Genomic DNA, 13,025 nt, shown 5'->3' on the forward strand with positions numbered 1-13,025 from the left:
GCCTGAATAAACAGCTTTTGTTTAGAAAATATTAATAAATGGACCCTTAGAAAATTACACGCTTAATTTCAATGACAGGAAAAAATAAACGTACCTTCAAACATGGACCATCCGCCCTACACACATGTATGACGGTATGAATTCAGCATTCACAATCTATGTTTTGTAGGTCTTGTTCAGTGAAGTGAATGAGTGATGTGCGTTTAACGTTGCTCCATACATGAATGCATACCTTCTAAGATAGATGTAAAATGAATCTCAGTTTCTTCTATCAAAGAGTATAAGCATACTGAATTTTGTGAAATTCCAGTCCAATGCATTGTTGGTTTTACCTGATCAAGCCAGGTCATATGACATGCAGGAGATTACCCGACGCAGAAATGTATAGAATGGGCGCTCAAAACAATAAATAAATATACATAAATAAACAAAACCCACCAAAAACCCACTGTGTTCCCTGGGACGCACAATAATATTCACTGTTAAAAAACCGTGACAAGAAATATATACACACTTCTCTTAATTGAAGTATAATAATTAAAGCCTACAGTACAGGCTACAACATCATCTAGATGGCCTTCGTTTCTGCGGACTCATGAATTATGTCTGTAAGGGTCCTGTTAGCCTTGCTCCAAGGATATACCGAATTCTAAACCCGTGGATGTATAGTAATTCTATCCTTTAAAGAGGAAAGTCTAGATAAACGGACAGTAAATTATAATTAGTCCATTTATATTCCTCTAAAACCACATTCGACAGCATGCTCATATCGAAGACAAGATAGATTTTAGTCACGTGTAAAGCATAGGAAAAAGGCACGGTTTTAGGTTTGCTTTAAAATTATCCAAGTCTGTTGTTTATTTAATGTTTTAAAAAGAAATTATCACTTAAAATATTATTTTTTGCTTAGAGAATTACGCAATTCTAGGGTCCGGTTTACCCCGAATTTTGTTGGTCATGGTAAAACCTATCAATACACATTGCCATTCAGACAGTGGTCAGTTTTAACCTATGGTATATTTGGGATTACACGTTTTCAGTAAAGTACATATATTATTACTATAGTACTTTTGTTGGATTGAGCCCCATCCGGGATTAGACCCCAATTAAACCCTCAGACTCAGGCACCTAATCGCCAGCACAGAAGGTCAGGCGCCAAACCCGCTCAACCACCGCGGCTTCCACAGAAATGAAAGTCGGACAAATGGTACTCAAGCCCAAGGACTTTGTCCGTGGACTCCCAGTTGTCGAACTTGCATTTATCAAAGGCAATTACTGACCAGTCTAAGTAAACTTAGTCTCAGTGTATTTCGTTACACTCCACCACTGAGTCTCAGATGCGACACAACCCAAAGCACTAGATTCTGTACTTTACTAAGAAAGTGCACCCCATATATGACATTTGTTACATTTGACCACTTTCTAAATGGCCCTTTGTATTCATAGTTTTCGGCCGTGACACAAAGTACCGTAGACTACCGTGATATGTATGTATGTATGTATGTATGTATGTATGTATGTATGTATGTATGTATGTATGTATGTATGTATGTATGTATGTATGTATGTATGTATGTATGTATGTATGTATGTATGTATGTATATGTGTGTATATATATACATATATATACATACATATATATATATATATATACACACACACACACATATATATATATACACACACATACACACACACTCATACATATATATATATATATATATTGAATTAATCTCTAATATATTTATGTACACTATGATCGTACTTATTTTATAGCTATCTTTAACGCATTTAAAGACATCACGAAATATGTTCTTGATATCTCTATAACATTTTGAGGTATCAGTAATTCTATATTGGATATGTGAAATAAATTAAGCACATCTTCAATTATTTACAGATATCTTTAAAGAATTATTGATATCTTTAAATAAAATACAGTTATCTTTAGAACAATTGAAGATATCTGTATTTGCTTTAGAAATGTGAAAACGGCTTTCCATGAGGGTGGGTAGGTAGGAAATACGTCAGTATTTTATAGGGCATTTTGTTTATGCAACACCGGTGTTTCATAAACATATTCACAGAATCGAACGCAATAACGCAATATAATGCAGCAATTATTTTCGGAACGGAATAAATTGTATATATTCTGTAGCATATAGTTATAAATAACAGTAACAATTCCATATTTTAAAGCATTTGCAGTTGCCTCGGCCTGTAAATTGGTGCGGAAAACACTGTAAACTTCCGGTCTATCGTTTGACAAGTCTTGCAGTGCCTCTCACCACACATTATGGCACTTACGGAAAAGTACACAGGGAAACTGACTGAGGCATTGGCGTTAGCAAGAACCCGGGCCACAGATCTTGAGAGCGTATGCAAACTTAACTGTTGGTAAGTGGACTGGCATTCCGAATGTTATAAATGCATTCAACGTTCCTGTCAATCCGCAACAAGTGACAGTACTGACACTAGCGACGAACCTCTAGCTCCCAGTCTTGAGTCCATCCTCCCTGCCATCTGGTATCCACAGCCCCTGTTGGTTAAAACTCATGAATATTCGTTCTGTTGCAACATTTTGATGAATCACAGACTTGGGGCACTTCCTAGTTAGCTGTCAATGATGTAAACACCCGTTAAAGGGGCACTGATGCGGAGCAATTTCCGTGGACTGGTGTAAACTTTTGTTATTGTTTTTTTCCCGTGAGTACCCGGATGATATCCCAGAATTCGTGACTGGTTCGTGACCTCTGCTGCGCAGTCCGTAAGCGCAATTGATAGTTTAATTATAGACAGATCAACTGAGGTGAAGTCATTTGTACTTCATTACAAATGTATTATGAAAACAAATGAAACACTTTGAAGGTTAATCATCTGCCAGTGGTAGAAATGGTAAAAAACTATTAGGACGGAAAAATAACGAAGCCAATGTACGTCTCTATATTTTGTCTCATAACCCTAATTAGTTTATTGTCATATTTGTATGATTCTGAAAATTAATAAAAGAACACACGATTTGCTTATACTCATAGTAAATTTCTAACATAACAGCAACATTTATACATTGTATAGATTGCCAATGTGGATCCTATTTCACACACATATGCGATCTAGTGTGTGTTTTCTGTCATACAGATTCTGCTGAATGCTACAACAAATAAATTAAAACAAAATGCAAATAATGAATGTAAAACAGACTAATTTTATAACAACAGTGTCAGGCTACTACCTTGTTCAGGAATGTATCCATCAATATCCACGTAAAAGAAATCGTATTCCATTCATCTGCAGCTGGTAAATAATCCTGCTCTGTGTCGCGTGTCTTACAACTGTCTCATTTGCGAAAAAGTAACACATCGTTTCACGTCTTTCGTTGGTGAAAACTAGATAAACCTCTCATTGGTCTCCCAAGATAGCACACCTGGCAACTAATTGTATGATGTCCACTATTCTAAGTAATTTAATTGACCAATATTGAGCAATCAATCAATCAACGCAAGGGTGGTTAATTCTTTGAAGGGAGGATGTTGTTTTTGCACTCACACTTTACGACAGGGTGTAGTCATCTACACACACTGCCTTTTGACAAATCCGCTAGAAGATAAAAGTAATTAATCAATCAGTGTGTTATCGGTTAATCCTTTGATCGATGTTTGTTTTTGTAACTCAGCTGATAGACCCTCTTGCATCACTTACATGCACATATTACATAACATACAATACATTTGCCATTACAGACCTTAATTTATAATGTTGAGTATTTACTCCAGACAGGAGAAATGCCAAATGGGAACCTTTGTTGAGTAACCGAGTGGTGTTGCTACTAATTATACCTGCTATGAATTCATGAATTGACCATCCAGAGAATGATGACAAATAACACGTGTAGGTTTACACCATCAAGCGCGAGTTACAGCAAGGAAGATGTAATCTCTGTGTCGCATGCAGCCTGAAAACACTTATGGGCCGAAACTGTTTTGAGGATACCGACGGAATTTCGTTACATAAGGAATACACACAGGCATTTGCTGTGTACTTTGGTAAATAAGTGAAATAAGGTGTTTTTTACGTAAGACAATTTTCAGATTTCTCTACCAAAGCCAAGGTCATCGTTTTTTTGTTTACGAATTCAAATAAATCAACTGTGTGTTTTATTATCATAAATAATAAACCATTGTAGCTACCATAGCTACCAAAATTTACGTATGCTATTTGCTATCACAGCTGAACCAACACTCAAAACTACCTAACTATAAAGCTTTGCAATCTTCCGTACTGAAACAAATGGCTTGCTACGTGCCTGTAGACATCATATTTTCATGTAACATGATTAAATATCGAGGTTAAAAACACAGAAATAGGATTAAATTGGATCAGTAAGTATACCATCCAAGCATCCGAAAAGAACTACACTGCTGGGATATATGGTTACGATCAGACAAGGAATACCATGGATATTTTTAAACAAATGGCATGTGATGGGCATCCGGCCTCCTGACTGAAGTGAAGAAATTTTGCTAATATGGACAGGAGCCCAGTTCCTTTGTCCGTCACGGTCGAAGGAGTGGGCGCTGACCAATTTGCGGTCTGCTTTCGTAATTAGACCGTTGGCGAGAAGCATTATTCGCTCTGCATCAGTGCCCCTTTAAGTATCACACATTGGCGATCTCGGCAGAAAATGTGTTTACCGCGAGAATCACACATTGGCGATCTCGGCAGAAAATGTGTTTACCGCGAGAATCACACATTGGCGATCTCGGCAGAAAATGTGTTTACCGCGAGAATCACACATTGGCGATCACGGCAGAAAATGTGTTTACCGCGAGAATCACACATTGGCAATCTCGGCAGAAAATGTGTTTACAGAGAAAATCACACATTGGCGATCTCGGCAGAAAATGTGTTTACCGCGAGAATCACACATTGGCGATCTCGGCAGAAAATGTGTTTACCGAGAAAATAGGAAACCAGTGAGAATAGGTCAGACGGTGCTATATAGACACTCAGTGTAAGAACAACCAGAACTACAGACCCATGCCAGTTAACATTTAACTGACAGCAGAGTAGGGTTGTAAATATCTCTAAAATATGGTGATAACTGTTCATCTATGACTGATAAATTATTTATACTTAACTGAAATAACATATATCTGCTGACGTCTCCTATTCTCGTGGTACTTGTGGATATCGGCTGAAAAAGTAATACAAACAGTTCTTTTCATATGTATGCTTGTTGTTTTTAAATGAAGAGATTCCCCCTCTAACATCTGCATCTATCAACTGCTTGATCCATCAGGTGTATTATCACACTTGAGCTCGATGAAAAACATGGTCATCCACCGCTGACATTTCGAGTTGTCTCCCAGTCTCTCGACATAACGAGAAAGTAACGTTATTAGTTGTAAAGCAGGGGAATCCTGTCAGAAAGGGTGGGGAAAAGTTATGATTGTCCAAGTTGGTTAAAACTCACAAATATTCTTTACATTGTAACATTTTGATAATTCACAGACTTGGGGCACTTCCTAGTTACTGGTCAGTGATGTAAACAACTGCTGAGTATCATGCATCAGTGATCTCTGCAGAAAATGTGTTTACCGTGAGAATAGGAGACGGCCTTATAAGTCGGTGGAAATTATGTCAAGTGTCCAAATATAAATGACATTGGTCTGTAGTATTTGATGTAGTGAAAGAGTATTGGCTAGTGAACAGTTATCGCCATATTTTAGTGATATTTGCAAAACTACTCCACTTTTTTTAATCAGTAAAACAGAATTATTTATGATGCGTAATTAGCTATTCGCCCATGTGTCCAGCCCATTTACTGCTGACATGTTTTTATATAACACATCAGATGGGAACCACAGCAGTATAAGTTGATGTTTCAGTAACAGTTATCACCATTTCGAATTTCTCATGCCATGCATGAAGTAATATATGTATATATATCATACAATAATCTCAAGTAATCGATTGTGTGACTATTTGAGTATTTCTTTTACTGTAGATTGATAGGGAATGAAACAATTAATGACTTGTGAAACTGAACATGGTATTACATAGGTCTTTAAGTTTCTCTTACATGACTTGCCACGAAGAATTTTCTTTTGCTGTCCTTTAGCGTTGTCAAATACCATGGGGAAAAATTCCAGAATTATACTTGACAGGAACTGCACACATGTGATACTTATGTACTGGCGATAACTGTTATGCAGTGATAGCTGTTCACTAGCCAGTATTGATCTGTGGCTTACTTTGGTTGTCTAACATCGACATGAAGGACTCATTAGCTGCCACCTGTAAGGAGATAAGACATAAATGTTGATTGAGTGTATACAGTATTTCATGTACATGCACACCAAAGGGCACATGTTAAATTAATTTCTTTAATCTAACCCAACATACAAAATGAAAAGGAGTGATTTATGTTAATCAGATGCCTTTATTCATAAGTATTTCAGATGGTTACTGTCTTTAAAGGAAAGTTAACGCCAACTTTCAACACTAAGAAATATGAATAGGCTGTTTCTTTGCAGAATACAAACTGGACCAGGTGATTACATCTTGATTAAACAAACATAACATTTAGTTCCTAAAGTTTGATTTGATGTTTCATTTTGTATTAATATAGATTATGAGCCCATAGATTATTTGATCAATCACCCAACACTAGCTGGCTTTCAAATATTAATGATGAAGTGTAGTGAGATAACTGTTTTGGTTTTAAATTCCTGTGTCCAAAAATTTGACATGAAACAAATTCATTCTGCTCACTCTGTATTTGGGGGAGAAAGTTCAGAATAAATGCATATGGAAATGTGAGAACAATAAGATAAATGAGAATACCCCAAGAAGTGTATTTGTTTGCATGATTGGTGTCTATGGCTGCTAAAAAATGGCACCTAACAAAATGAGTAAATGTAGGATGTATTTAGTAAGCAGGTATTAAAACATTTCTACATTACCTGGGCATATTCTATGGCATTACATGAAGTATGGCTTCAAATGTAAGTTACATGAAAGATGTGAAGCCAGGTTTGGAGGATTACTGACAGTTGTTACAGTTGTACCAACAAGATGGACACTGTGTTATGATTCTGTTGATTCTGTTGTAGGGGCTCTAGCATCAAAGATGTCAGTATTGTCCGCCAGATGCCAAGTCTGGAAGTCTGCAGCTTGAGGTGCTTCTTTTTCCTGATTTCAATACATCTACTTGTTCTTAATGCATGTATGGCTCATGATTTTTGGGGCCGTGCCCTTACTTCACAGATCTGTATAAAGATTATCTTAATTCTCAGACTTTAAAAGTGGCTTCAGATATTAATAGTGGTTTGATTGCGTTTTTGTAGGTTAAGGTTCCAATGGTTGAGCTTTGTCATTTATCATTAAATGAGTAAAGTTATATGGTTATGTGATTAATTCTACATTAAATTGTTGTTACAGATGAGAATGTAGAAAAGGAATCGTATTCATTCCAATTTTTAAATGAAAATATGCTTATATTACATCTGTCTTTTTCAAACAAATCAACCAACCATTAAATTTGTACAATATATCTTTACTTTTCAGTGTCAATGAAGTCGAGACATTGAAAGATTTTGCACATTGTCCAAACCTTCAAGAATTGTACATTAGAAAAAATAATGTAAAAAGTCTAACAGATATCAAATATTTAAAGAAGTTACCCAAACTGCGTGTGTTATGGTTGTCTGAGAATCCATGTGCAACAGGAGACAACTATCGCATGACTGTCTTGAAAACTCTGCCAAACTTACAGAAACTTGATAACAAAGGTAGGTACATGTATTTAAACTGCAAGCAAACCCATATATAGTCTATATAAGTCAATATTGTTATTCAAAATAAACAGCTGATCAACAGAATAGTCGTAGGATATAGACTCGAACTCTGACTACCTTTTTGCTTTCATTAGCTATATTAAAGTTTGTTAAAAGTATGTTACTTGTTTTTGCTTTTTGAACATGCCTAGATACAGCTTTCCTTTTATATAATTATGTTTGTGTCTGATGTAGCTGTGACAGAAGAGGAAGTCAACCAGGCACTAGATGAAGGAGAGGACCTTCACACCTTACCTTTGACCCCTCCTGCAACTCAACCAATCAAATCACTTCTATCGGATCAACCTGTGCAGCAATCTGCATCAAGACCAAGCGAAACTGTTGATAAGGACTCAATGCTGGAGAATGGTGATGCATGTGGAGATGCAGCACATGTCGATGAGGTTGCTGCTGCAGAGACAGCCTCACAACAGACAGAGTCTGGTGATTATAATGATACAGACAAGCCTGTTGACCAAGTGACTACGACAAGGCTGGACCTTCAGGACACAGATTCACCCCGAGACAGTGTCAACTCTGCAGCATCACAAAAGGTTGCTCAGTGTGGGGAATCATCAAGAGACAAGGCCAAGGAGGAAGCAGTCACACTCAGCTGGGAAGAAACTAAGTGAGTAGATATTCTGTTATAGAAAGATAAATGTTGATTCTAAGTATTAGAACAAGGAGAAGTGTTGGAAAGAAACTTGCAACAAACAAACAACAATTGTCTGAAAGGCTGCGATAGTATGTTTTTGCTGCACACAGTAGTGCCACAAGTGAGTGTGGTGTCATTTCACACTTTGACACTTTCAGGATAGAATTGTTTATCTTTCTGGAACATTTCTTCTGTCAGTCTTATCGATTCGGCTCATCAAACAGTTGCGATTTACATGATTCCATTCATTGGTTGTGTAACAGAATGGGAGGTGGGATAGCCTCATCATTAATGTGTTCACTTGTCATGCTGAAGATCCATGTTCGATTGTCCACAGGGTACAGCATGTGAAGCCCATTTTTGATGCCTCCCACCATGATATTGCTGGAATATTGTTAGAAGCAGCATAAAACCAAATTCACTCACCATTATTATGAGAAAGTAAATTTATAGTAAGTTTTAGAAAAAAGTGTTGAAGACATTTATGCTAAGCAAGACATTTTGTCTGAATCGCTTGTGATAATTTGGCTTGTGCTGCACACATGTGGGTTGTCCTTTCTGATTTTAGCACTTTCAAGGAAGCAAGATTTATTTCTCTGGAACATTATTTCTGTCAGTCTTATTGATTCTGCTAGTTATAGTCATGATTTACTTGAGTATATTTTGGTTGCGTTTAAGTATAAGATGATGCGGGTTATTGGCATAGTTAAACTGGCATGTACATGTACAGTTGTACTGTTTGTGATTTTCTGACAATTGAACAAGTACCAACAGAGTTTTGGGGAAAGTGTAAAATATCAAATGTAGGACATATATTGTCAAGTGAAGGATGCAGCCTTAAAATCATTTCACTGAATTACCTCTCTTGTCTGGAGTCACTGTAAGAGCAGAAGTAGGTCACACATGGGTGAACAGAAGTCACACAAAGGGGTCGTGGTCTGGCAGGGTTTAAAAGGAGGTCAAACAATGACGTTATGCAGCATTCTTGCTAAATGACTGTATAAATATATAAAATAATTATTTCACATTTGTTACATAATATATTTCAATATGATCATTATCAACATTTTAAGATTAAATATAAAATGAAATTAGTTAACACAATTACTTTTTATATGCAAGTTCAGAGAACCATTGTAGTGTAATTAACATTGATATACATATTATTTACTATAACCTTTGTACAGTACTCTGGTTTCTCTTCACCTCGCATAAATCTTTCGCCTTTTACTAAAGATTTCCGTGGGGAGGAACAACTCAATGAGTTTATAGACCTATTTTTTCAGCCCTACCTGGTAGGGTACAAAACTTAAATCAATCATCAGACCTCAGTTGCAGTTCATATACAACCACTGCTTGCTGTGTTAGAATGCAAGGTTAAAGGCTTAGATGTTTTCTGAATTTAAAGTTTTCTGTTGTTGTTATCCAAATCTACAAAAACAGTACCACAAAGTTCATATGAAGGTCTATGACCCTATGACATCATTTGTTAAATTTTATTGTCACAGGGAAACATGGGAAGAATGCTCTGTCACATCAGTATTCAGCAGTATTGCCAGGGTGATCTAGTGTGGATAAGTCCTTAATCTTCTGTCAGTGACCTGTAATCTCTACTACCAATAACACTGTATAGGGGTAAAAGCCTGGGGATAGCCAAGTGGTTAAAGCATTTGCTTGTCATGACGAAAACCCAGGTTTGATTCCTGACATGAGTACAGTGCTTGAAGCCCATTTATGGACTCACATGATATTGCTGGAATATTGCTAAAAGTGGTGTGAAACCTCATGCATTCAGATAGATAGGTTTGTATGCAGTGCTTTGTATTCATGTTGGTTAGTGAGAATTGTGTGTTAGGCAGACTAGCTGTGTGTCTGCCATATGCACTTCAGATGCAGGATTTTATTTCAATGTTTTTTCCTATTATTCAGTCGAATTCGGGAGCAACTAGGCCTGAAGCCATTACCAAAAGCTAAGATAATCACACCAAGATCATCCTCTACAAGTCTCACCAAATCCAGGGTAAGTAGTCTGCTCAGGCCTTGCTTTTGTCAGAAACATACTCTTTCTACGTACATCTATTGCAATAAAGTGTTGGTATTGTGACTAGCCACACAACTACACGTTTTTGTCAAGTTTAATCACAAACTTTTTGTGTATGTCAGCTTGTGTTTGAGAAGTGATTTTTGCCAGTCTGAAACCATCTTGAGGCGTTCTTCCTCAGGAGGCTGCTGTAAAACCTTGAACCTGAATGTCACACATACTACATGGCTCTATATGCTAATATATACTTGTCAGAGGGATACAGTATGTAATCTAAACTTCAAATGGTCAGACCTCCATATCTTGTGGTGGATGAGTGGCTTAGACAACAGGCTTTGCTGGCGATTACCGGTAGATGCGTGAATGTATGGCTCCAAATTCCAATGGGACACAACCTGAATCACTAGAACCTGTACTTTACAGAAAGTGTAATCCATGTACAACATATGTTACATCTGACCACTTTTTAATTGGCATTGTGTGTTCATAGGAAGGTAGTAGGTAAGTAATCAAGTTTTCACAAGATAATCAAGTGATTTATCTTGTGAATAATAATCAATACCTCTGGATATGATTTGAAACAATCAATCAAGTCCCTGAGCTTGACTATGCAATCAATTTGTTTTTGAGGACCAACTCTATCCCAGAATCTCTTGGGGATTGGTCCTAATAAAGCAAGTTAAAAATGAATTTGAAAAATGATTTGTTATTGCTTCTGGTAAAACACAAACATTAGTCATTGACCTAACAAATTGTTCTAATTATTGTTGTCAGCCTTATGATGTCATGTTTTATGGTGATGTGTTGCAGAATGCTAACATCCTGCAGTCTGTCCTGTTACTGGTCCGGGAACTTGACAGGGACAGCCTTGAGGTCGTACACTCTGCAGTCAAAACACGAATGGAGGCATTATAAAAATCAGCACACCAACATTTTCCAACTGCAGAACAGGAGCCTCAGTGTGTTAAATGGAATATGATATAAGGATTGAACAATTTAACATTCTGGAAGGGATCAGGGGATTTGTTTTGAGAAAGTATTTTTTTATCAGTTCTATACTGTACAACTCTTTTCTGTAGAAGAAAGAGCTATAGAATCTGTTTTACAATCTGTTCTTTCTTCAGGCAATACAACTTATCCAGTAAACATTATCTTTTCTTTTCAGTATCATTTTGAACAAATTAGGGTGTTTTTTTCAATCTGTTCCAATCAAGTACACCCCACCCCCAGAATATCAAAGGGCCAGCCCCTAAAAGCAACAGGAGCTAATATTAATGTGTTACTGTAGTGGGCCACCATGATGCACATAGTCTCCCGTCCCTTATGTTGAAGAGGTTACCACTACTTCAGTCTTGAGATAGAATGTTCACACAGAAATGTCAAAATGACATCGATAGTTTTTTAAGGTGCAGTCAGCATCCATTCCAAAGTGCCTCTTCCTGACATTAAATTAACATCAAGAAGGTGCTTTTGTCTTTCTCTGTTTCTTCATTCTTCCATGTAAATAAGACAACTTGTAGGCCAAACATGAAGTCTGTGTATACTATGTGTTGCACACGCAACACATGATATCGAATTTTTATGTTTCTGGTCAAACTCAACTCAAACATTTATGATCTTGATTTTGACTACTCATACACGTCAATATATGTATGAAATATGCTGGTATTTGAATGCATGTTTGAACTCCAGAACTTTGCTTTGGGCATGATATGTGTTAAAAGTGTTATTGATATTTTCTGACAGTTTTTTTTTGTATAATATTTCATCCCCTACTCCTTAAGCAATGTTGCCCTGAAAGTGCAGTGCTGTCATAAAAAGCGCAATATCTTCAAATCAAATTCTTGCCTAGCACTGTATAATGTTTTCTACTGTAGAATGTGTTTGGTCCTTTGTTATTGTGTGAGAAGTAGTTATGGTTTTTGTGTTTGTAGCCCCAGGTTTTTTTACTTGTATACTTATATCTAAGTTTCCTGTGATAGTGTAGAGTTGTTACAGAGCTTTTCAACTTGGTTGTGTTGCTGCCATTTATATGTCCATTTTGTTGAGGGATGAGGTAGGTTCTTTACTCTGAGGAACTTAATTCAAAATAGAGTTGTCAAGGTCCTACTGCTATCTTGTACCTACCACAGACATGTATTGCATACTCCCTTCTGTTGAGGCCTCACCATACAAATATACACTTGTCACAAGCAGTTTTGTATAGCTTGAGAGAGAGTAAACATACTTTAAGTAAACCTGATGTGTAACACAGACGACAATATTTTTCCTCAACCTTGTGTAACCAAATTTGACAACAATATATATGTATGTAAGTATGTCCTGCCAGCCTGAGAAATGCATTTTGATGCCATGGAGTAAAGACCTTCCTGATGCCTAATCAATTATCCGTCCTTTGAATGAGTGTACTTAAATACTCACAAATAATCTCAAGGCTTTATCTGAAAATGCAGAGAAATATATCAATAAACCTTATGCTTTTACAAAGCA

At 36.7% G+C, this 13,025-nt stretch overlaps 1 protein-coding gene and 1 non-coding gene across 2 annotated transcripts; both read left to right on the forward strand.

The window, feature by feature from the left end:
- Nucleotides 1-2,236: 2,236 nt before the first annotated feature.
- Nucleotides 2,237-13,025, forward strand: LOC137298103 (cilia- and flagella-associated protein 410-like). The gene is made up of 6 exons (XM_067830181.1): nucleotides 2,237-2,398; nucleotides 7,117-7,182; nucleotides 7,571-7,794; nucleotides 8,035-8,467; nucleotides 10,424-10,514; nucleotides 11,346-13,025. The coding sequence occupies exons 1-6, from the start codon at nucleotides 2,298-2,300 to the stop codon at nucleotides 11,448-11,450; spliced, it is 1,020 nt and encodes a 339-aa protein (XP_067686282.1). The 5' UTR covers nucleotides 2,237-2,297; the 3' UTR covers nucleotides 11,451-13,025.
- LOC137254948 (U5 spliceosomal RNA) lies at nucleotides 9,681-9,796 on the forward strand. Its single transcript, XR_010954307.1, has one exon. It is a non-coding gene; the product is annotated as a U5 spliceosomal RNA (small nuclear RNA).

Source organism: Haliotis asinina, chromosome 10 (assembly GCF_037392515.1).
Source record: "Haliotis asinina isolate JCU_RB_2024 chromosome 10, JCU_Hal_asi_v2, whole genome shotgun sequence".
NCBI classification, from domain to species: domain Eukaryota; kingdom Metazoa; phylum Mollusca; class Gastropoda; order Lepetellida; family Haliotidae; genus Haliotis; species Haliotis asinina.

Excerpts from the sequence above, each read along its gene's own strand:
- LOC137298103 (XM_067830181.1), top strand. The coding sequence starts at position 2,298 with ATGGCACTTACGGAAAAGTACACAGGGAAACTGACTGAGGCATTGGCG. Across the intron at positions 2,399-7,116 it reads GTATGCAAACTTAACTGTTG|GGGCTCTAGCATCAAAGATG; the intron begins GTAAGTGGACTG and ends ATTCTGTTGTAG. Across the intron at positions 8,468-10,423 it reads CTCAGCTGGGAAGAAACTAA|TCGAATTCGGGAGCAACTAG; the intron begins GTGAGTAGATAT and ends CCTATTATTCAG.